Consider the following 25,941-nt stretch of genomic DNA (forward strand, 5'->3'; position numbering starts at 1 on the left):
TCTATTGTCATATTTACTAAAAGACGCATTTCTGCTTGGCACAGTTCATTTATATTACACGAGTGGTTAACTATCAACAAGTATATGCATACAAAAAAGAACCTTGAAACACCCCAAATTAATGAGTACAGTAGATATGAAGATGAACACCAACATTTTTTATAATCATAATATAACCTCTACATCATAGCACTTCCTGTACGTGCATTTTAAATCTTTCAACATGAAAGAAATGGCAAATCCACCGTTAACTTCAACGCTAACAACTGATGCAAACCACTCATAACCACCAATTACTAAATATTTCACCCAATCAATTAAGTATTTAATATTTACACTTATGTAGCACTGCAATTTTGTATTTATATAGATGTTACAAATAATACTGAAATTTTGGAGGTAATTAACATGATAAAGAAAAAAAATGCAGGTAAAAGGTTCAAGGAATAATTGTTACATAAAACATATCAGTAAAAATCATTATATTACCGTAAGTACATTTTACATTTTAAAAGTGAACTCTAGAGCTTGTCTGATTTTTTTTAATTTGATCAAGGGACATTACTGTACCACTATTGAAGCCAAAGTTATGGGCCTTGCTGTACTGTTCACTTTGTCTCTGTCAAAATATGCACCAAATTTCATTTAAATATCTTAAAACGTTTTTTCAGCTTGGCCAGGTTGGACAAAGACAGCTTTAACAATACCTAAAAAGATATTCTGAAAAACAGACAAGCTATGAAAGGACTGAAAATAACAAACATTGAGCAGGTGAATACTGACATTAATGTAAATTGCATTACTGTCTTAGGAACAAAGTACATAACATAGGCATCCTGGAATGAGGAAGGCTGGCAGTTTCTTGAATGATTGGATTCTATTTGAAATGATGGTGTCCGTAGTGGTTGTGTTGTCTTGAGTGTTTGGAGCAACTACGGCACCTGTAAAGATATGTATTTATTACCGTAACAATGATTGAACAATGCGGAATCTTGTTTACATCTACATTTGTGTAGATTAGACAGATATATACAAACAAAACAAGTCATGTATTCTGGGTTTTCATTTTGTTGTTTACTTTAACATATTTATAGAAATCTAAACATAGCTTTTATGGTCAACATATTGTTGTTTTGTTTCTATAGTTTTCAGTGTTTGCACTTTATATACACATGCTATTCGTACTGTAAGACACCTGGCTAACGTGAGTAACACGTTTTTATGAGTAATTCTACCTCCTAGACAGTTGGTAACTGTCAAAACAACATAAACCACCAGGCCCACCTTGAAAAAAGGCTAAACCAGTTCAACAACATCTATATATACATTTGAAAACAAAGATCAAGAGCTAAAAAAGTTATTTCAATTATACTAATTTTTTCTTACAGTGTTTACTATTGCTTTGTTACTAATATTGCCTCAACTCTAATAATTTTAATCACAATACAACATCATATGACTGTGAATGAAGACATTTGAATTGTAAAATTAGTATCAAAGAAGATTCAGCAAATTTAGAAGCTTCCTTTGGTCATTGACCAGGCCCTCCCCTCCCCCACCCCCCCATTCCCATCTTCCCATCCCTGCAGGAATGTTTCTACATACCGCAGCCTTGAGGGCCTGTTCGACGTCTTTGACCAGATCCTGTTCATCCTCAATTCCTACAGAGAGTCGAATCAGGTTGTCAGAGATTCCAAGCTTGACACGGTCTTCCGGTGGCACTGATGCGTGGGTCATGATGGAACTGTGAGAAAAATATTGACATGTTGTGATTTGGATTTAAGCAAGATTTGCCATCTAACTGTTATATATTGTACAGTTTTAAGACCAGTATTTCCCCCCAGACCCATTTTGGTTGCTGACATCACTTAAATTGCTGAACTAATATTCAAATGCTCTTTCCATTCAAACATAATGTCAAGACATGCAGCATGCTGGTATTATCCCAATTAGGCATGTCACAACAATTAAAGGTGGTCGGAGGTTTACTTTAAAGTGCAAGCTTATCAGTGGGGTGTTAATTGATGTCATTACAATTGATTTAATCAACAATACATGTTTATCGAAAGTTCTGAAGCGTATAACTACTGCATCAAATTTCCCCATTAATATCCTACTTTAACACTGGCTGACAGATTAAGATATATTTGTTGACATCCCGAAAAACAATTCTGGTTCATAAAACTTAAAATTTCTTTAAGAGGATAGAACGTATTCAAACTATTTCTTTGATACAAAATACAAGATATGTACCTTAAAACACATTGAAATTTCAGGAGACCAATTATTTACCCGAACAAGTCCGACTCTTTTACATATTAATAAGAACAATACACTTACGGAAGTTCAGCCAAACTCTCAAAGCCACCAAGACTTTCAGCAAGGGTGAACACCTACAAATGAAAAAAATTTAATTTCAATATCATCATTCTCAATAGCCAAGATTTTAACATTTATTAAGTCATATCTGAAATATGAACGTGCACGATTACAGCAGTTCAAACTAAAATTCAACTAACAGCAGATAGACAAACTAAAGTCCAACTAACAGCAGATAGAAACAAATGTATACTTTGTCATGCCTATGACCCAAATAAACAGAGTTGTTTATGTATCATACATTTCTTTCTGAAAAATCATATATAAAACACAACTGATCTACCAATACCAATCATCCCTCCCTATGTGCTGTACCTTGAGATTTTTGAGGAATGTGGAGGCCTGGTCCAGCCCTCCCTTGATATAGAAGGAGACCATGCCACTGTAGCCGATCATCTGCTTCTTGGCCAGCTCATACTGGGGGTGAGACTTCAAACCTGCACATAGAAAACAGGCTGTCACACATGTGTATGTTATATTTGCAAAAGACGCACAGAAAAAAGGCTGTCACAAGGGTATTTATTAAAGCATATACATGCTTGCACACGGAAAACAGGCTGTCACACTGGTATTTGTTAAAGCATAAACATGCTTGCACACAGAAAACAGACCAGCATACTGGCATTTGTTAAAGCATAAACATGCTTGCACACAGAAAACAGACCAGCACACTGGTATTTGTAAAAGCATAAAGATGCTTGCACACAGAAAACAGACCGTCACACTGGTATTTGTTAAAGCATAAACATGCTTGCACACGGAAAACAGACCGTCACAATGGTATTTGTTAAAGCTTAAACAAGCTTGCACAGGGAAAACAAACCGTCACAATGGTATTTGTTAAAGCTTAAACATGCTTGCACACAGAAAACAGACCATCACAATGGTATTTGTTAAAGCTTAAACATGCTTGCACACAGAAAACAGACCGTCACAATGGTATTTGTTAAAGCTTAAACATGCTTGGACAGGGAACACAGGCTGTCACACTGGTATTTGTTAAAGCTTAAACATGCTTGCACACGGAAAACAGACTGTCACAATGGTATTTGTTAAAGCATACACATGCTTGCACACAGAAAACAGACCGGCACACTGGTACTTGTTCAAGCAGTAACAAGCTTGCACAAGGGTAACAGACCGGCATACTGGTATGGCGGATGGGTTTAATTCTTTTAAAAGTAATCTTGATAAAAGTCTGTCTGGTTACTTGCTTTTTTTACCATTTTCTTTATGAGACAAGGTTATGGTCATGAAATTAGCCATGTACACTCAAAACTTCAATATTGCCTGAACAGAGCAGTATTATTTACAAATATCAGCATGGCTCTCATTGTTTTCATTTCTGTTCAAGAAAGAATGCGTACAAGTATCTGTACATGTTTACTAATTTCATGGAATCTATTTACAACTTATGTATAAAAAAGAAAACTGTAAATCTAACATGCGTCCAACTAATATACACATAGGAGTGATATGAAAGATTATTGGTATTTTGTTGCCAGTCCCTGCTGAACCTCGTCTTATATAAGTAAAAACGTTTAACAGTTTGAAAGTCTGTTTCACTCCTTTTAGATTAAGTGAATTCTTTTACCAATGCAACTGACCTAAATACCATTAAATACCAGTCTAATTAAAAACAAGAGCCGTCGTAAGACAGCGCGCTCGACTACGCTGCTTTGACTTAGAATACAATAACGATGTAATAATACCAAGTTTGGTCTCTTTATGTCAAACCTAACTAAAATTATTCGATGCATAAGGTGACTTTGATCCTGCCCTCCCACCAGCCTGCCCAAACAATGACACAAGTCATTCAAATAACTTGATTTCCCCTTATGAAAATGTGGTTAAGAATATACAAATATGCCTTTCAAAGGAAAGTAAAAAAAATAATTAAAAAATCAAAAAAAATCAAGGGCCATATTTTGTATTTAGGCTTAAAACGGAGTTATGTTTCTTGTTGTAAGATGGTCATAAATAATTTTGAATTTTATTAAGTGCATTTAATGAATGGTATAGAAGGGTTTTTTTAAAATCCCAACTTGCCCTTAACTTTTAGTTGCCTAAAACTTTAACCTAAGTCAATCAGGGGCCGTAACTTGTATTAAGGATATGGAGTCATGTAACCTCATTGGGTGATGGTCCTGAACAATTGTGTGAAGTATTAAGTCAATTGAATGAAGGGTATATAAGTTATTAAACAATATCCCAACCTGCCCTAAAACTTTAACCTAAATTCCATAGTCAATCAGGGGCCATAATTTGTATAAAAGATAATATGGAGTTATCTAACCTCATAATGTGATGGCTCTGAACATCTGTGTGAAGTATTAAGTCAACTGAATGAATGGTATTAGAGTTTTAAGTGAAAATCCCAACTTGCCCTAAAACTTTAACCTGCCCTAAAACTTTAACCTAAGTCAATCAGGGGCCATAATTTGTAATTTAGGATAATATGGAGTTATGTAACCTCATTGTGTGATGGTCCTGAACAACTGTTTGAAGTATTAAGTCAATTAAACAAAGGATATAGAAGTTATTAATAAATATTCCAACTTGCCCTAAAACTGTAACCCAAGTTCAATAGTCAATCAGGGGCCATAATCTATGTAAAGAATAATATGGAGTTATCTAACCTCATCATGTGATGGCCCTGAACAACTGTGTGAAGTATTAAGTCAATTGAATGTAGGGTATTGGCGAAAATCCCAACTTGCCCTAAAACTTTAACCGGACGACGACGCTGGGGTGAGTAGTATAGCCCACCTATTCTTCGAATAGTCGAGCTAAAAAGGTGAAATATGTTAAACTTCTTCATTATTAATTCTACTTCTCCTATCATGTTTTTTTAGTTGCTTTGACAGAAAAGAAGAAAAACTATGTATACCAGCAAATGTACTACGCTGATATCATTGTTATTTTATTCCTTAGTATTTTTAGTAGCGTAAAATAAGAGACATAAATTCTTGCACCATCAAATCTATAGTGATTCATGGATTTACAACTACAACAAGATGAAGTAAAAGCAAGATGAAAATTAAGCCTAAAACAATCCGTTTAAGATTCTTGTACAAACCAGGGTGAATGACTTTCTCAACACGTGGGTCTGCCTCAAGAAAGTTGGCGACCGCAAGGCCGTTTTTCATGTGTTCCTTCATGCGGATGTGCAATGTCTTGAGGCCTCGGTTCACCAGGAAACTGTCAAACGGAGATGGAACGGGGCCAATAGCTGAAGAAAAAAAACAAGACTATTGATACACTTCGGATAGTAATATTTGTTCATTAAAAATTGCAAATTGTGTTAAATTGTTAAAAAAATTAGAAACTATTAATAAAAACAAGAGATGTTTGTCAAACATTATGCCCCCTGAGCGCCAAGTTGCCAGAAATATTTGGACAATTGAATGAAATATGCATGGACTGAAATGACAGCTGATTTGTCATTGGATGCATATGAGGCAGGTCATCTACTGGTCATACCTAATCTTCATGTCAAGTTTGATGACCATAGGTCCGGGAATTGTTGAGTTATCACTCGGACAAGCTTTGGTCTTCCAACAGACCGACCGACATGTGCAAAGCAATTATATAACCCCTCTGCTTCGAAGGGGGGCATAATTAAACTAGATGTTCACTGAAAACTGATACTTCAACTCATGCATTTAGTGACATATAAATTTCTACTGTCTACTATATAAGACAAATATCAGAACAATACTCTTACTTTAAAACTTTACTGAAGAAAATATATCCTTGATGATCATCTATCTTAGTTTGAAACAAACATGGCACTTAGTGGATAGAGGAGCTTGAGGCAAATTTTCTCCAAAATTGCATAAGATGCACTTTACTTATGATAACTTAAGAAGGCAAATAAATGCCCAACTAAAATAGTAACATAAAAGAAAATCATTTCTATACAAACATTTATACATCAATCCCAATCATCTGTGCATGCATTAAAAAAATATGGACAATCAGAAAACCTTTTTTCAGCTTACAGTCACACTGACCTTGACCTTTGACCCACTGACCTCAAAATCAATAGGGTTCATCTGCTGGTCATGACCAATAAGCCTACCTAGTATGAGGTCCCTGGGTCAAAGCGTTCTCAAGTTATTGATCGGAAACCGTTTTTCATGTTAAGGTCACACTGACCTTGACCTTTGACCCACTGACCTCAAAATCAATAGGGTTCATCTGCTGGTCATGACCAATACACCTACCAAGTATGAGGTTCCCTGGGTCAAAGCGTTCTCAAGTTATTGATCGGAAACCGTTTTTCATGTAAAGGTCACACTGACCTTGACCTTTGACCCACTGACCTCAAAATCAATAGGGTTCATCTGCTGGTGATGACCAATACACATACCAAGTATGAGGTCCCTCGGTCAAAGCGTTCTCAAGTTATTGATCGGAAACCATTTGGTATTCCGACCGACCGACCGACAGACAGACAGACCGACCGACCGACCGACCGACCGACCGACATGTGCAAAACAATATACCCCACTTTTTTCAAAAGGGGGCATAATAATCACAAGAAATGCAAAATGTTACATTATCTTTTCTTAAACTAATTAAACACAAAAACACACAGAGAGCTGATTTGAAAATGGTAATCGACAAGAGTGCCTTGGAGCGCACTCCAAAGCTCATCTTTGATGTAAATCTTCAGTCAAAACTAGAACTCCGCAAGTCGGATGTGTCGCCTGACGAATTATTTACTGTCGACATTATAGCAGTTAGATTGGCATTTTATTCATTTATAGACAATGATGATGCCATTTAACTTTCAAGTGTAGGTGGCATTTGAACCCTCAATCAGATATACCTACGGAATAAGTTTCAGGTTGAAACCTCCTATAGTTTACGAGATATGCCACGGACAAAACCTAAGCAAGAAAATTAACAAAGGGCAATAACTCTAAAAATATGGCAGCAAGAGTAACAGTTCTTGTGCACTGCACTTGCCCTCAATGAGATCTATCTAGCTATGAAGTTTCAAGTTGATACCTCTTATATTCTTCAAGATATGCCCCGGACAAAACTTTAAGCATGAAAATTAACAAAGGGCAATAACTTTAAAACTAAGAAAGCAAGAGTTACTGTTATTGTGCACTGCACTTGCCCTCAATGAGATATATCTATATATGAAGTTTCAAGTTGATACCTCTTATATTCTTCAAGATATGCCCCGGACAAAACTTTAAGCATGAAAATTAAAAAAGGGCAATAACTTTAAAACTAAGAAAGCAAGAGTTACTGTTATTGTGCACTGCACTTGCCCTCAATGAGATCTGTCTAGCTATGAAGTGTCAAGTTGATACCTCTTATATTCTTCAAGATATGCCCCAGACAAAACTTTAAGCATGAAAATTAACAAAGGGCAATAATTTTAAAACTAAGAAAACAAGAGTTACTGTTATTGTGCACTGCACTTGCCCTCCATGAGATCTATCTACATATGAAGTTTCAAGTTGATAACTCTTATATTCTACAAGATATGCCCCGGACAAAACTTTTAGCATGAAAAATAACAAACGGCAAAACTCTAAAAAATATGGCAGCAAGAGTAACGGTTCTTGTGCACTGCACTTGCCCTCAATGAGATCTATCTAGCTATGAAGCTTCAAGTTGATACCTCTTATATTCTTCAAGATATGCCCCAGACAAAACTTTAAGCATGAAAATTAACAAAGGGCAATAACTTAAAAACTAAGAAAGCAAGAGTTACTGTTATTGTGCACTGCACTTGCCCTCAATGAGATATATCTAGCTATGAAGTTTCAAGTTGATACCTCTTATATTCTTCAAGATATGCCCCGGACAAAACTTTAAGCATGAAAATTAACAAAGGGCAATAACTTTAAAACTAAGAAAGCAAGAGTTACTGTTATTGAGCACTGCACTTGCCCTCAATGAGATCTGTCTAGCTATGAAGTTTCAAGTTGATACCTCTTATATTCTTCAAGATATGCCCCGGACAAAACTTTAAGCATAAAAATTAACAAAGGGCAATAATTTTAAAACTAAGAAAGCAAGAGTTACTGTTATTGTGCACTGCACTTGCCCTCCATGAGATCTATCTACATATGAAGTTTCAAATTGATAACTCTTATATTCTACAAGATATGCCCCGGACAAAACTTTAAGCATGAAAAATAACAAAGGGCAAAACTCTAAAAATATGGAAGCAAGAGTAACAGTTCTTGTGCACTGCACTTGCCCTCAATGAGATCTATCTAGCTATGAAGTTTCAAGTTGATACCTCTTATATTCTTCAAGATATGCCCCGGACAAAACTTTAAGCATGAAAATTAAAAAAGGGCAATAATTTTAAAACTAAGAAAGCAAGAGTTACTGTTATTGTGCACTGCACTTGCCCTCAATGAGATATATCTAGCTATGAAGTTTCAAGTTGATACCACTTATATTCTTCAAGATATGCCCCGGACAAAACTTTAAGCATGAAAATTAACAAAGGGCAATAACTTTAAAACTAAGAAAGCAAGAGTTACTGTTATTGTGCACTGCACTTGCCCTCAATGAGATCTGTCTAGCTATGAAGTGTCAAGTTGATACCTCTTATATTCTTCAAGATATGCCCCGGACAAAACTTTAAGCATGAAAATTAACAAAGGGCAATAATTTTAAAACTAAGAAAGCAAGAGTTACTGTTATTGTGCACTGCACTTGCCCTCCATGAGATCTATCTACATATGAAGTTTCAAGTTGATAACTCTTATATTCTACAAGATATGCCCCGGACAAAATTTTAAGCATGAAAAATAACAAAGGGCAAAACTCTAAAAATATGGAAGCAAGAGTAACAGTTCTTGTGCACTGCACTTGCCCTCAATTAGATCTATGTACATATGAAGTTTCAAGTTGATACCACTAATAGTTTAGGAGATATACCCCGGACAAGTGAAAATGGGACGCGGACGCCGCCGCCGCCGCCGCCGACAAAAGTAACCCCTATATGTCGTCTTTTCAGGCGACACAAAAAGGGTAGGCAGCTAGGAAAATAAAGATGCAGACAATGACACCAAGGCTAGAACAATAACAATGCAGACAATGACACCAAGGCTAGGACAAAAACAATGCAGACAATGACACCAAGGCTAGGACAAAAACGATGCAGACAATCACACCAAGGCTAGGACAAAAACGATGCACACAATGACACCAAGGCAAGAACAATAACAATGCAGACAATGACACCAAGGCTATGACAATAACGAAGCAGACAATGAAACCAAGGCTAGAACAATAACGATGCAGACAATGACACCAAGGCTATGACAATAACGTTGCAGACAATGACACCAAGGCTAGAACAATAACGATGCAGACAATGACACCAAGGCTATGATAATAACAATGCAGACAATGACACCAAGGCTAGAACAATAACGATGCAGACAATGACACCAAGGCTAGGACAATAACGAAGCAGACAATGACACCAAGGCTAGAACAATAATGATGCAGACAATGACACCAAGGCTAGAACAATAACGATGCAGAAAATGACACCAAGGCTATGACAATAACGATGCAGACAATGACACCAAGGCTAGAACAATAACGATGCAGACAATGACACCAAGGCTATGACAATAACAATGCAGACAATGACACCAAGGCTATGACAATAACGAAGCAGACAATGACACCAAGGCTATGACAATAACGAAGCAGACAATGACACCAAGGCTTTGACAATAACGAAGCAGACAATGACACCAAGGCTAGAACAATAACGATGCAGACAATGACACCAAGGCTATGACAATAACGATGCAGACAATAACACCAAGGCTATGACAATAACAAAGCAGACAATGACACCAAGGCTATGACAATAACAAAGCAGACAATGACACCAAGGCTAGAACAATAACGATGCAGACAATGACACCAAGGCTATGACAATAACGTTGCAGACAATGACACCAAGGCTATGACAATAACGAAGCAGACAATGACACAATGTCTAGCACAATAATGATGCAGACAATGACACCAAGGCTAGGACAAAAACGATGCAGACAATGACACCAAGGCTATGACAATAACGAAGCAGACAATGACACCAAGGCTATGACAATAACGAAGCAGACAATGACACCAAGGCTATGACAATAACGATGCAGACAATGACACCAAGGCTAGGACAAAAACAATGCAGACAATGACACCAAGGCTTTGACAATAACGATGCAGACAATGACACCAAGGCTATGACAATAACGATGCAGACAATGACACCAAGGCTATGACAATAACGATGCAGACATTGACACCAAGGCTATGAAAATACTTTGACTTTTATTTCTTTGAAAAAAAGATGAGTTAAAAACAACAAGTAACAGAAACACCACCATGTCACACCACCATGTCAGGCTACAAATGGCAACAAAACATTTATAAAGCTAGTGTATGTTTACCATTCTGTAGGAAGCGGAGCTTCTCATGTAGATCATCACTGTTTGTGCAGGCACAGCCCATCACCGTGTCAGAGTGACCTGCAATACGACACACAAAAATATTGGACATACAGCTAGATTTGTAAACACCCAAGACTTTGATACCGTAGCTACCAAACTTTGAGTAAGTGATGAAACGATTATCGAGTACAATCGATTAATCGTCGCTGACAATGCTATGTCGGCGACAATCGATAGTGGTTGTCCAAAATCGATGTCGTTAATGTTACTTTAGGTAACTACATTTTATTTTGTTTTGTAGTAGTAAAAGTCGACACAAATGCGGTGAATGTAAACACTTTTGCTTTTGTTTTTAATTGTTGATATATTTTTCATAAAACATTCTTCAATAACATGTTTTTATGGTGTAGTGAGTCCGGTCTTACCTGCAAATACCGGGAATCCCGGCTCGATGCATTCTGTTTTTGAAACCTTTTTTGGTATCATCTCTATCTTACTAATTTACATTTTCGTGAAAGTTTTATGAAATTAAGATATTCTAATGAAATATTCAATATAAGAGGTTAATAAATGTTAAGCTGGTTCACAAATACTGAATATGCTTTTACATTGATAAAATGCTAAGATAATTCACTTGATGCGGTGTGCATTATTTTGCAATTGGTGTGCAATTATTAAGTATGTGTTGTGTTGTTATGTTGTTTTTACGTTTAGTCATTAAAGACAGAAAAAGGTTATGGAAATTTACTTACTATTACAAAAAAACATGACTATAGCATCACAGGTACTGATTCCAAGTTAAATGATAATAATGATACTATGTATAAAGAATGTATTTCTTACTGATGTTATGAACTTTCGATTATTTTCCAATAGTAAATCGAACTGCCTGGTCCGATTCGATTATTGATAGCAATGGAGTCCGATTTTCAAACACTACTTTGAGTGTTATCATGACTAACGGTATTCAGTTATAAAACAAAAACCTTTTCAACAAGAACTGTCAAAGGTATGTGACAATTGCCCCCACAAGGCCTTGACAGACAGTTTGCCATTTAAGAAATGAATCGGTGATTGATGTCATTATCGGGGTATGAATGCAGTTGGGCTGGTAATACATCAGGGCTTCTAAAAACCGGCAATTTGCCAGTCTGGACCAATTTCGACCAAGCCAGACCAATTTCAGTTTCAAAAAGTGTAAAAACAAGAAATGTTTGTCAAACATTATGCCCCCCCTGACGGACAATTGAATGAAATATGCATGGACCAAATTGACAGCTGATTTGTAATTGACATGAGATGCCGTTGAGGGAGTTTTAAGATTATGACCATTCAAAGTGTGTGGATTGAATGTGTTATGACCATGACCTTTGACTATGACCTAAAAATACATGCTGTTCACCAAAAACCAAAAGTTTAAGGGCCATGGGTGCAGGCATTGACAAATTATCACACAGACAAGCTTTTTTCGTTCAAGGTAACTGTGACCTTGACCTTTGGCCAGATGACCCCTAAAATCATAAGGGGTCATCTACAGGTCAGACACAACTCCAAATCAAGTTTGAGGGCCATGGGTGCAGGCATTGTCGAGTTATCACTCGAAACATTTTCGCATTCAAGGTCACTGTGAACTTGACCTTTGACCCGATGACTCCTAAAATCAATAAAAGTCATCTAATGGTCAGGCCCAACCTCCAAGTCAAGTATGAGGGCCATGGGTGCAGGAATTGTCGAGTTATCACTCCGACAACCTTTTACCATTCAATGTCACAGTGACCTTGACCTTTGGCCCGATCACCCCAAAAAACAATAGGGGTTATCTACTGGTCAGGCCCAACTTCCATATCAAGTTTGATGTCTATATGTCTAGGCATTGTCGAGTTATCACTTGAAACATTTACGCATTCAAGGTCACTGTGAACTTGACCTTTGACCCGATGACTCCTTAAATCAATAAGGGTCATCTACTGGTCAGGCCCAACTTCCATGTCAAGTTTGATGATCATAGGTTCAAGCATTGTTGAGATATCACTGGGAGAAGATTTGTTAAAGTTTTTTTATAAAGGTTACTGTGACCTTGACCTTGGCCCGATGACCCCCTAAGTCAAGAGGGGTCATCTACTGGTCAGGCCCAACCTTCATGTCAAGTTTGATGACCATAGGTCCAGGAATTGTCAACTTTGCTTTCAAGGTCACCTTTGAATAGTGTAATACTCAAATATTCATGGGTCATTCGCACATTCAAAACTACCCCCAATAGATCATAAATGTGTCTTAGTTACCATAAGACTAATGCGACCAGCTGCTTTTTCCGCTACGCTGATCACTCTATAGCATATCCGATTATTAGCAGACACATGCAATCGGTCTAATCATGTGTATTGGTAGGTTACAGAAGACACAATTAAACAAACTATGTTAAATGTGTGCTTGCAGCTTTCCTACTTAAGTGTTTGAATTGGTCCATATTTTCACATGGCAATATGAATAATTATGCTATATCGTCGTCGATCATTACATGCTATATCCGTTTGTTGATTACCAAACTGTTAAATTTAAATAGTAACAAAGAACCATTGCTGGTTAAAAACGGTTTTAAAGATAAATGCAGATGTCATTGTTAATCCATGAAAGCATTAAAAATCCAAATAAATTAACCTAGTCATATATATATATATATATTTAGATATATATATATATATATATATATATATATATATATATATATATATATATATATATATATATATATATAGGATATCAACAGCGACACCCTTGATTAACTACATAGTCTGGAAGCTGGGTGCGCCGCTTGCGTCATTTTAATTTGCAGTAATGAAAAACTCGTTGTCGATATTACACTTATAGCTTGAAGCCCCAATTATAAATCTAGATATATATTATTATTCAGTTGAATGATGACCCACTGTAGATGCATTAAGCAAATAAATCATAATACTGTTTCACTTTTTGTCGTCTGACCGCTTCCTGACAGCCACAGTTAATTACGATCGCAGTCTTTCTTATTAGAAACACCGCAGAACTCGATGAAAATCTCATTTGAATTAAGCTTGTATCAATGACTATCTGAATTGGCTATGCCACTCTAGAGCCCTCTTACGAATGGCCACGAAAAAATATTGTCAGAAAAGACGTCGCGAAAATGTGTGACATTTTTAAATAATCGGACTTTTGAACAGGTCTTTCTTTTTTTTTTGGGGGGGGGGGTTGTCGCCGGTCCGGACTCTAATTGAGGTTCCAAAATTTTAGAAGCCCTGTTATACATGTATAGTAACCTGTAAATACAGTTGTAGCCAATTAATGAGTCATAACTGTGAAGAGATTGGGGCTACATGGCTTGTTATTGAACCTGACAGAGATGTTCTTTCAACACACATTCTAACCAAATTTGGTAATCATTGGATAAAAGCTTCTTAAATTATTGATTTGATTTTAGGTAAATGTATAATTCAAGGGCAATAACTCCTGAGTGACTGGTTATCAAACTTGTCCAAGAAATAATGCCATACACATTCTGAATAAATTTGGTGATGATTGGAGACAGGCTTCTTAAGTTATTGATGAGACAACATAATGGATGCCACTTGCCCTTTAGCTTTTATGAAAGGGCATATAAAGAGAGCATTTCCAACATTCCAACAGTGCAAGTGTGAAACTCCGTGGGATATATTTTAGTATTATTAACAGTGGGATACATCCGGACATGATGAGTGCGGTAACGCTGAGAACTATTTATATATCCGTTATCCTACCAAAAGCCTTATACGGCTGTGAAATGTGGAGTGTTTATTCTAAGGACGATATTCATAAACTAGAACTTGCCCATCGCTTTTGTGTCAAACATATGCAACATTTTCAAAAATATATGTCTACGAACTTAGCGCTTTGTACGCTAGACATGACACCAGTTGAAATAATAATTGAGTATCGAAAACTCCAATTTCTAGGCCAACTGTGCTTGTTACCATGCCATTATCTGGCGAAACAAATATTCGTACACAGACTTCTACTTTTCATGAATGGTGATAAACAGAAGACTGGATTTCTACCGGACATATATAAGTTACTCCAAAAATACAGTCTCGTTGAGTATCTAAACGTATATATTAGTTCTGGTGATTTCCCAAATAAGGTATCCTGGAAAAGGATCCTTCAGAGAAATGTTATGATGCCCGTGAAAGCAATAATGTATGATAACATGACGAAATCTTCTAGTGACAAGGGCCCTGCAAAACATCATTACGCAGTACAAATGTTCGCCGCTATGGTTTGTGGTTAGAAGTAGCCCTCGTCTCCAGAAAACATGTACGACGCTTATGAACTTAACGGGTATGTTTGTGTCAAGGTCATTCCAGACTGAGTGTAAAGCGTGTAATCTGATGGTCGAAGGTCATACTGAACATTTAATATGCTTTTGCCACAAAAAAGAAGAAGAGCTTAGGGCCTTGTGGGATAGCATAATTCACTGCTGTGGCGTGGATGCTTTTAAGTGTATAATTCTTAAACCTCATAAAGGCCAGTGCGCAAAGGTGTTTCAATTTGCAACAACAAATTCTCATAATTGTTTTATGTTTCAGCCAATTGCAAAGGCGTTGATTAACTTACTTGTAGCTAGGAAAGCTTGAGCTATGCTTACATGTTTTAGGCTTATGTGATCCATGGCGTTTTTGTGCAACTTGTTACCATGCTACATGTATGCACGTTATGACTTTTGAAAATTAACGTTTATTATGTACATAATAATTGTATATCTATGTTTTATATTATACTTGTAAATATGTTATGCTCTCCGTTACTGGAGGAATAAAACGTATCTATCTATCTATTGTCAGAGGTTTCATGTGAATATTGTGAACAGTTTTGTCTTGTGACCGACATTTGTTTTTGCAAGTGGCCAGATTGCAGAGCACCTCTGAGATAAAAATCTGGAACACTTACAGACTGAAAATGTTTACCTTGACACAAATAAAGTTATGGCAGTACTTAAAGATTAAATGCAGTACCAACTAGTCATTGCTGCATTGAAGATGATAAGAGGACAATTTATTCATGAACTCATTATTTTGGAGATACCTTGTACTCGCTATCAGAGAGAATCGCGTCATACTTGTACATTTACATCTTTCAAGGTCAAAGTTATCTTTATAAAATCTTGTTGAAATAAGCTAAACTTTACTATCCTTTTTTGTTTTTAACTTTTTAAATGATATATTTTAAGTATTATTTCATGTTGATGATTGTAATTTATGCAAAATGTTTCATGAAATATTGTTTAGTCATACAAGTAGAAAAGTTGAATGAAAATGTTGAAGTTTATCATTTATCACAGAAATGTCCTCCTTTCTGCACTGAAACTATGTCAACCAAATGTCAACAACATGCAAAACATTGAAAGGAAATTAAGGCTGAACGAAAAACTCACAAATAGTTTACATACCAGTAGTTGAAAACTAGTTGATGTATACATTTCATACAGTAAATGCATTCAAGCGTCAACACTTAATTTATTTTGAATATATATTGCATGATTATTGAGAGAAAGAATGTTTACATTTTATTACAGGCAAATGTTATTTCAAAATCTCTAAAAATGGCATGTATACCAATCAAGAATGCTGACACAATTCATTAAAATGACACAATTCATTAAAAGTATTAATGATTTTTCCTTTCATATGCATTGTATATCGATCGATATGAATTTTTCTTATTAAAGACACAATGTCAGGGAGGTAATTCAATATTGGCACAAATATAAAACCTTCATAGATATGATCTTCTCATGCATTGAATACTTATAACAGTATAGTCAGGGCCCTGTTACAATAAAGATCATAAGGGGTAAAAATCACAACTTTCTAAGCAAAACTCAATTTTTGGTGTAACCTGTGGTAAGGTTAACTTAAGGTAAGTAAGGAAAAGCACATGATATTTAATTCACAAGACTAATGAAGTTTAAGTTCTAATTGATGTTGTTGTTGTTCTGAATAGAGCTTGTTAACAGTGTTTTCAGTCAAAAAGAGATGAAATAACTCCAAGTTTCAATAATTATGCATACAAATCATCAAATTGCTGACTTACAGAACTATCTACCAATGAAAACAGTGGCTAACTTACCATTCATGTACTTTGTCAATGAGTGGAACACAATGTCTGCTCCCAAGTCTAATGGCCTCTGAAACCACAAAGATTCCAGATATAACTAAACTAGAACAAATATTGACTCAAATACAATAAATAATCGAGGAAGTAGTTAAAATCTTGTTAAAAGAAATATGCAGCTTGTGTATAATCAGAACAAGTCAGAAAGAAATGTGTAAAGAAGAGCAATACAGTTATGTAGGAAATTATTGGAATGGTAAAAACTATGGTGGCAGGAGTGTTTTTTTTGCATTTCTTGGCCACAACTTTCTAACTCATTCTTACAAATAAGTATGAGGTGGCCACAACATTTTAAATCCTGGGATCAAGTTATTAAGTCATGGCCACCACATTAATTAGTAGTAACCTCAAGATAAGTAAGTCATAGGAACAAGAAGGTAAGTCATGGCCACGAAATAAATGTCACATTTATGCCACTATGGAAAACACAAAATTCAATGGAAATACATGCAAGCTTAGTCCTTCCATCTTTCAACATTTTTTTTTATATACCTGAAAATATGAAGACATGAATGTGTTGTCCACTACAACGAAGCAGTCTTTGGTAGCCTTTTTCCTTACTATTTCCACGACCCCAGCGATGTCAACAATTCTCATGGTCGGGTTGGTGGGCGTCTCGATCCACACCATCTGTAAAAAAGGTTCATTCACTCACTTTTAGTCAACTAGAATCATATATAACCACTACAATTTAAATGGAATGGAATGGAACTTAAAAAAGGGTTTTCATAAAAAAATCATGTTCAGTAGCACTTACTTAATAGCAAGTGAGAGATAATATTGTGTTGCATGTTTTTCAACACTAGAACTGTTGTGAGTTTGTTTCTTTAGTAATTATATCAAACTGGTCAGACATTTCACTTGCAAAAGAGTTCTCAAGCTCAGACAAATCACAAGTACTCAGGTCAAACAGTTAACAAGTCCTCAGGTCAGACAGTTCACATTCAACAAGCTAAGACAGTTAACAAGTACTCGGCTCAGACAGTAAACATGTGCTCATGTCAGACAGTCCACAAGTACTCAGCTCAGACAGTTCACCAAGACAGTTAACAAGTCCTCAGGTCAGACAGTTCACATTCAACAAGCTAAGACAGTTAACAAGTACTCAGCTCAGACAGTACACATGTGCTCATGTCAGACAGTTCACAAGTACTCAGCTCAGACAGTTCACCTAGACAGTTCACATGTGCTCAGGTCAGACAGTTCACAAGTTCTCAGGACAGACAGTTCACAAGTACTTAGGTCAGACAGTTCACAAGTTCTCAGGACAGACAGTTAACAAGTTCTCAGGTCTAGTCAGACAGTTCACAAGTTCTCAGGTCAAACAGTACACATGTATTTAGGTCAGACATTTCACAAGTACTCTGGTCAAACAGTACACAATTTCTCAGGTCAAACAGTACACAATTTCTCAGGTCAGACAGTGCACAAGTTCTCATGTCAGACAGTACACATTGTACTCATGTCAGACAGTTCACATTCTTTTCATGTCAGACAGTTCACATTCTTCTCAGGTCAGACAGTACACATTGTACTCATGTCAAACAGTACACATTGTACTCATGTCAAACAGTTCACATTCTTTTCATTTCAGACAGTTCACATTCTTCTCAGGTCAGACAGTTCACATTCTTCTCAGGTCAGACAGTTCACATTCTTCTCAGGTCAGACAGTTCACATGGAACCAGGTCCGACAGTTCACATTCTTCTCAGGTCAGACAGTTCGCATTCTTCTCAGGTCAGACAGTTCACATTCTTCTCAGGTCAGACAGTTCGCATTCTTCTCAGGTCAGACAGTTCACATTTATCTCAGGTCAGACAGTTCACATGGAACCAGGTCTGACAGTTCACATTCTTCTCAGGTCAGACAGTTCACATTCTTCTCAGGTCAGACAGTTCACATGGAACCAGATCCGACAGTTCACATTCTTCTCAGGTCAGACAGTTCACATGGAACCAGGTCCGACAGTTCACATTCTTCTCAGGTCAGACAGTTCACATGCAACCAGGTCAGACAGTTCACATGGAACCAGATCAGACATTCACATGAAACCAGGTCAGACAGTTCACATGGAACCAGGTCAGACAGTTCACATGGAATCAGCAGGTCAGACAGTTCACATGGAACCAGGTCAGACAGTTCACATGGAACCAGGCTAGACAGTTCAAATGGAACCAGGTCAGACAGTTCACATGGAACCAGGTCAGACAGTTCACATTTTTCTCAGGTCAGACAGTTCACATGGAACCAGGTCAGACAGTTCACATGGAACCAGGTCAGACATTCACATGGAACCAGGTCAGACAGTTCACATGGAACCAGGTCCGACAGTTCACATGGAACCAGGTCAGACAGTTCACATGGAATCAGCAGGTCAGACAGTTCACATGGAACAAGGTCAGACAGTTCACATGAAACCAGGTCAGACAGTTCAAATGGAAACAGGTCAGACAGTTCACATGGAACCAGGTCAGAAAGTTCACATGGAATCAGGTCAGAAAGTTCACATGTTCTCCAGTCACACAGTTCATAAGAACTCTGGTCATACAGTAAGTCTGTTCACATGTAGCCAGGTCAGACTGTTCACATGTTGTTAGGTCAGACAGTTAGATTCTTCACATGTAACCAGGTTAGACTGTTCACATGGAAACAGGCCAGTCAGTTCAATAAAATAAAATGCAAAATGATACACGAAATGAAAACTATGTCATTATTTTAAATGGCAATATGTTTTACCTTGGTGTTTGGTTTGATGGCAGCCTCAACATTGGACAGATTGGTACAATCCACCATTGAGATGTCAATACCCATCCGAGATGTGCACTGACGGAACATACGGTTTGTCCCTGAAACCACAGGTATTTTCAAGAGTGATATTCATTTCATAATAATGGTATTTCAATGCTTGAGAACTGTTTTCATTTTTATGCATTTTAGTCTATTACAATAAGTAAAATGTTAACAGCACATGCCTGCAAGCCAAGCACTGGTAAAATACTAAATACTTGAAGAAAAGATTTTAATTGTATATAAGGGTGCTTGTTACATTTTCATAAGCCTAGTAAAAAATAACAAATAATGAGATTCATAGATTTTTACCTTAGAGTCTTATTTTGACAGCTCTCAAAATATGTTTCAACACTGCAGTTCAACTGTTCAATATCTCTTCTAAGAGTTTAATTCCTCAAAGTGATACTTTATCAAACAGCCACAGTAACACATCTGCATATAGTTCGAATTTAAAGACATATGTTTTACTTTTTAAATGAATATCTTCAAAGATTTTACAGTGGTTGAAAAGCACAAGCTCAAAAAATCCCACACTGGTATATTGCTTTACGGTCTTGCTCCAAATTATGAATTTTATATAGCAGGGCTTGTTGAAATTTGTTGTTGGCAATCATTAGTACAAGGATTCAGGCTTGTACATCCAAAAAGCCTTAAGCTTGATGACTTTTTTGTCATAAGTCCTTTAACATACAATGCATGGGTATTTAACAGAACTGTTCATGTGCCAGGCTGAATGCATTGTCCATAGACAAGCAGTTCTGGTATAAATATATATACTACAGCTGCAGTTTCCACATACCTTACAGGACATTACACAGCCCACAACTGACGTTACTACCTGTATCAGTATAATGAGATACAACTGTATTACTTGCTCTATCAAGTTACCCACCTCCATACAGGTCGTCCATGCCGATAATGTGGTCTCCATGCTTCAGAAGGAATGTCATCGTATTCGTGGCAGCCAGGCCTGACGCAAACACCATACCTGACAACAAAACAAAAACATGGTGAACAAATCATGGGTTATGGAATGGCATCTGAATTCATGTTGAGCTTAAGTAAAGACTGTGCCATCATCAATCATAATGTTTTTTTTTTTAAATAAACAAATCGTATCTGGGACCAATAACATGGTGTTGTTGGTGCTGTTATTAACACAGGCGAGTGAGATAAGGGTAGAGATGGCCATATATTGCTGGTCTGAGTTTCACCTAGTGACCTAGTTTTTACCAAGGACAAGCTTTCACTACAGACTGAGGCCCAAGATGAAGCTAATGAGCATGGCTTATCATTTGAGATTTTTTAGAAACAAAGGTATTCAAATTAACAATATGATTCGGCAAAATTTTTTGCATCCTCTGCAGTCAATAAAACTGGTGAAATCTTTGGTTTGGTCAAGCAGGGCTTTTTCTGCCCATTTTGGGAAAAAGACCCAAGACATTTTGGGAAATTTTGCGTCGTGAAAATGCCGAAATTGGGAAATTTTACAGTTAAAAGAAAAAGCTGTCTAGTCTCCTGCGAATTAGGAAATGATTTAATATTGATTTATTGCAATATATATTTACCCCCCAAGGATTGATATTTCAGCCATTGTGGGTCTTTTGAAGAGAAAATAAACTGCAATATATATTTACCCCCCAAGGATTGATATTTCAGCCATCGTGGGTCTTTTGAAGGAAAAATAAACTATGACAGATAATAGATTTCAGATCTCTAAAAGTGATGAAAATCAAAGATTTCTGAGTTCAATTACCAAAAAAACTTCACATAACATAATTTATTAGGATGTTGAAAATGAACAAGTACAGGTTAAAAGAATTTCTAAAAAAAACAAAAAAAAAAACTTTGGGAAAAATATCTTATTTGCTTTGGGAATGGGTCCGATAGTTGGACCCGTGGGTACTATAGAAAAAGCCCTGTCAAGTTAGCCAAAATGTTTATTAATTGGCCAATATTTATCCAATAATTACTATTTGAACCTAGCTCATCATTCAAACACAAACTAACCTTAAGTTAACCTATGGACACATTATCACATTTTATAATGAAGGTTACAAAAAGGTTTTATTTAACCAGCAGCCAAGGTATCAGTTCAAGGATTCAAATGTTCCTGTTAAAAGTGACATTTATTTTACCAAAGAAAATGTGATATACTTTACAGACATGTCTGTAACCAAACTAGGTTATGTTATTTCAATCAATCTAATTTGTTTTCAAAATAATATTTTACAATGAACTACAATCATTGGAAACTAGAGGCAAGAATGTGGCCTATGTGATATTCTGCCATAAATTAAACAAATAGTTGATATTGAATGTTGAAAAGTATGCATACAAACATTCTATAGGAAACCCTAGCAGGTCATAATGATACACTTGAAATATACAAGTAAGTGTCAGCTGGAGGTCAGGTTGTAACTTACTTCTCTAGGTTCTCCTCAAGGCCTTTGTCAAGAGCACTGCGTCCAATTACATACACAAATAAGCAATATTGAAATAAGCTTCCATCTCAGAAACTGGCATTTAAAAACATTCTAGATTTTACTTTTTTTAATACCAACTCTTTACTCCCATATTTCTAAAGAATGCAGCTGGATCAGATGACATTTCTATGACCTTACGATATATATCTCTATATCTTGAAAAAAAAGATAAGTTTGAAAAGTTAAAGTCTTTTAAATAAAATGATCAATACCATCAAGCAGGACAGGACACTAATTTTATCTTCAGGTGACCCGCAGGATAACCTCCTCCAAAAAAAAAAACAGGGTGCCCTGCAAAACCTCGCAAATTTTTTTTTAAACAATATATTGTTTTAAAATAAACTAAGAATTAATCTATAGTCTTTTCAAGCATTTCCTCATCAAGCTTTTATTTCTATGTGGGAAATGGCTTTGGAGCAACGCTTTCAAATCGCTACATCACAATGGTCAATGACATAATTCACATCGCAAAAGTGTGTTGCAGAAATCTCGGTCATACTAAAATTTGACAAATGGAACCAGTCTGTTATTTTGTTCCGACTTTATTTAAAATAATGTCATTATTCATCGATCATTCATAAAATTAAGGGCCGACAGTTATCTTAAATATCAGATAAAGACGTTCTTTTTAAAGGAGACTGGCTTCTCTGTATGTACTTGTAATGAGAATGCCAAGGCGGAATACATTCAATGACTTCGCACCAGGCAGGATACATACATACATAAAGAGATTGTTTATTTATCAATAAAGCATATTTTTTGTATTTTTGTTTTTCATTGCACAAAAAAATTAAAATATATATGATATTACCACAGTGGCAGTGTTTTTATCTGGTGACCCAATGGGTTCCCCTAGCAAATTGGCTTTGGTAATCCTGTCATAAAATTGGGTGTCCCCGGTCAACGGGTTACCGTTAGTGTCATTATCATTCCTATAAGGTCAAAATAACAATGATCCCACGGACCAGAACGCAAAAATTGAAATTGAGAAAACTTAAATTCCATGGACCTAGATGTGTCACTGGTCAAGAACAGCTATCATTCTCAAACCAATTATAATATCAATCTATTGTAAAAGGAGCAAAACTTTGTCCGAAACATGAAATAAGCCAACTATATTTCAGTGTAAAAGATGCACAACTTTTGTGTTACTGGGACAATTCATCGCAAATCAAACTTGACCTCGACACTGTGACCACAAGCACTGTCACTTGAGTTTCAGTGGTATTGGATGATAAGTACTTATTATTACAATATACTACTGGATGATAAGTACTTATTATTACAATATACTACTGGATGATATGTACTTATTATTACAATATACTACTGGATGATAAGTACTTATTATTACAATATACTACTGGATGATAAGTACTTATTATTACAATATACTACTGGATGATAAGTACTTATTATTACAATAAGTAATTGTCTGCAAAAGCAAATAAAACAATGTTTTAATGTACCCCGAACCACGCATACCATAAATGTACGGGGGAAAATAAAAGGTAGCATACAAAAAAAAACAAAAAAAAAACAACAACAGTGTTTTAATGTAAAAATGGCAGAACTCTGGTGTTTGTAAGTAGCTATTCATCTTACACTCAAACTTAGCCTGTATACAATGCCCTAAAACATTGTCAGCAAGATTAAAGATGATCGGATATAACTTCAGTTTATGTCTGCACAAAATATAAACCTGCTATTTTTCAATGTAAAAGGGGCATAACTCTGGTGTTACTAAGGTGATTTACCACACAATTAAACTTGACCAAAAAAATATGCTCAGAGATATAGCCAAGTTGCATCAGAATAGGATAATTAATGTTAAGTTACTTTATGCACAAGATATAGGTAAACCTATTTTTAATGTAAAAGGGACATAACTCTGGTGTTTCTGATGCAATTCATCTCACAATCAATCTTGACCAACACATCAAGTCCAAGTCCATATGTAAAGCACTGTTTTTAAGATTGGATTATTACAAATTATTGCCAGCGCCAGGTTTAGCTGACTCTAGAATACAGATCCTCAAGTAGCACCTAAAGGACAGGCTCACAGATTTCATGCTGCTATATTTTCCTTCTCTTTTTAAGCTTAAAAACCATTCAATATTCAATCGCATAACTGAATCCTTTCAGCAAACAAAAGCATTTTTTCTGACATATGTTCCCTAAGTTATATACATAAACTCTAAACGTTGTCAGCTTTTTGAATGAAACAATTGACGACTACCTGCTTCTTTCACAATTCTGTTATGTGAAAAAAACAAGTAGCCATCAGGCACAAATTGTATAAAACTGTTTAATTTTGATTTGGTATAAGTAAAGTTAGCCAAAATATTTGTAAATTGGTCAATATTTATCAGTCGGATATTTTCAATGTCTGACATGTCACCATATGTATATATAACGTGAGGAAGTCCCTTCAGCTAAAGGAGAGTTTACCATGTTTGGCATTTTCCAGTTTGGCTAAGCATTCTTCAAGGCAATTTCTGGTCGGGTTTCCACTCCTTGAATACTCATACCCCTAAAATATAAATGAAAAAATAAAATAATTATATGGTTGTATACCACATAACTTTCATAAAATAAAAGCAAGTGACTATTCAATAAAAAAATCATTTTCGTACACCAGAGCTATAATTTGATGCATTTATTGATTGGCTGTGAGTTTTCAAACTGTGCCGATTGCCTATAGCCAATGAGAAAGAGTCTTACATATATCGATCTAAATGAGGAATACTTCTGACCATTTTCAGAAACTTACGGACCATCATTTATAATGTTTTTAAACATTTGTTGTTTTTTTTTAATTCATTCACTCATTGGTCTTAAATTTGCACCTATTGGAATTTCACAAGGTTTTATATTGAATCAATGCTCTATTCGAACTTCACGGGATTTTTCACAGTTTTATGGAAGATATAACGTCATACTGAGCACTCATATTCAAGTATTTATTAAAAAATTAAAAACTAATGAGTGAATATTTTAAAAAAAAAAATATGTTTAAATCATGGTCCGTAAGATTCCGAAGATGATCCGTAATGTCCCTAAATCTGGTCCGTAGTGTCCCTAAATCTGGTCCGTAATGTCTGGTCCGTAATGTCCATGGTCCGTAATTCCTCACAGCATGGGGTCATTTTCCTGTGTATCTCGATAAACTGTTATGAACATCTCTTTCAAATTTTCATTAAAATATTCAAAACATCACGCTAACTAAAACTTAAGTCGGCGATAGCGTGGTGAGAATGATGCAATTTTACATCAGTTCTTACCGTATGATCTCCGGGTCCAAATTGTTTGAACGTGGTCGACATGGAAATTGGAGGAACGACAGCCATGGATTTCCATTTCTCTGGTTCCTGGCCAGCATGAAGGGCATCTGTAGCAAAATGGTCATACGGTTTGAAGTTTTCCATTGTCCTCACTTTGAAGATTGTCGTCCGTGTGTTCTAATTTCCAAACTGATGCGCTGTAATTGTGACCTTGACCCTGTTTACAAACCTAAGTGATGCTCATAAAATTATATTAAAAATGTTTATTTAAAATAGCATAAATACAAAATACACTTTAAGCTATTTATTTTATCAACGGCTTAAATGCTGAATATATGTTATTTTTAATTTGAGTAAAT

General features: G+C 36.0%; 1 protein-coding gene across 1 annotated transcript; it reads right to left on the bottom strand.

Annotated features, from left to right (window-relative positions):
• Positions 1–433: 433 nt before the first annotated feature.
• On the bottom strand, positions 434–25,941 carry LOC128244843 (cystathionine gamma-lyase-like). Its single transcript, XM_052962943.1, has 12 exons — positions 25,583–25,941; positions 24,750–24,831; positions 20,705–20,800; positions 19,759–19,868; positions 17,514–17,651; positions 16,977–17,034; positions 10,839–10,916; positions 5,459–5,611; positions 2,695–2,816; positions 2,341–2,393; positions 1,606–1,744; positions 434–941 (listed from the first exon to the last, which is right to left on the bottom strand). Exons 1-12 carry the CDS (start codon positions 25,724–25,726, stop codon positions 933–935), a joined length of 1,182 nt encoding a protein of 393 aa, XP_052818903.1. The 5' UTR covers positions 25,727–25,941; the 3' UTR covers positions 434–932.

The sequence above is a fragment of the Mya arenaria genome, chromosome 8 (assembly GCF_026914265.1).
Source record: "Mya arenaria isolate MELC-2E11 chromosome 8, ASM2691426v1".
In the NCBI taxonomy this organism is placed as follows: domain Eukaryota; kingdom Metazoa; phylum Mollusca; class Bivalvia; order Myida; family Myidae; genus Mya; species Mya arenaria.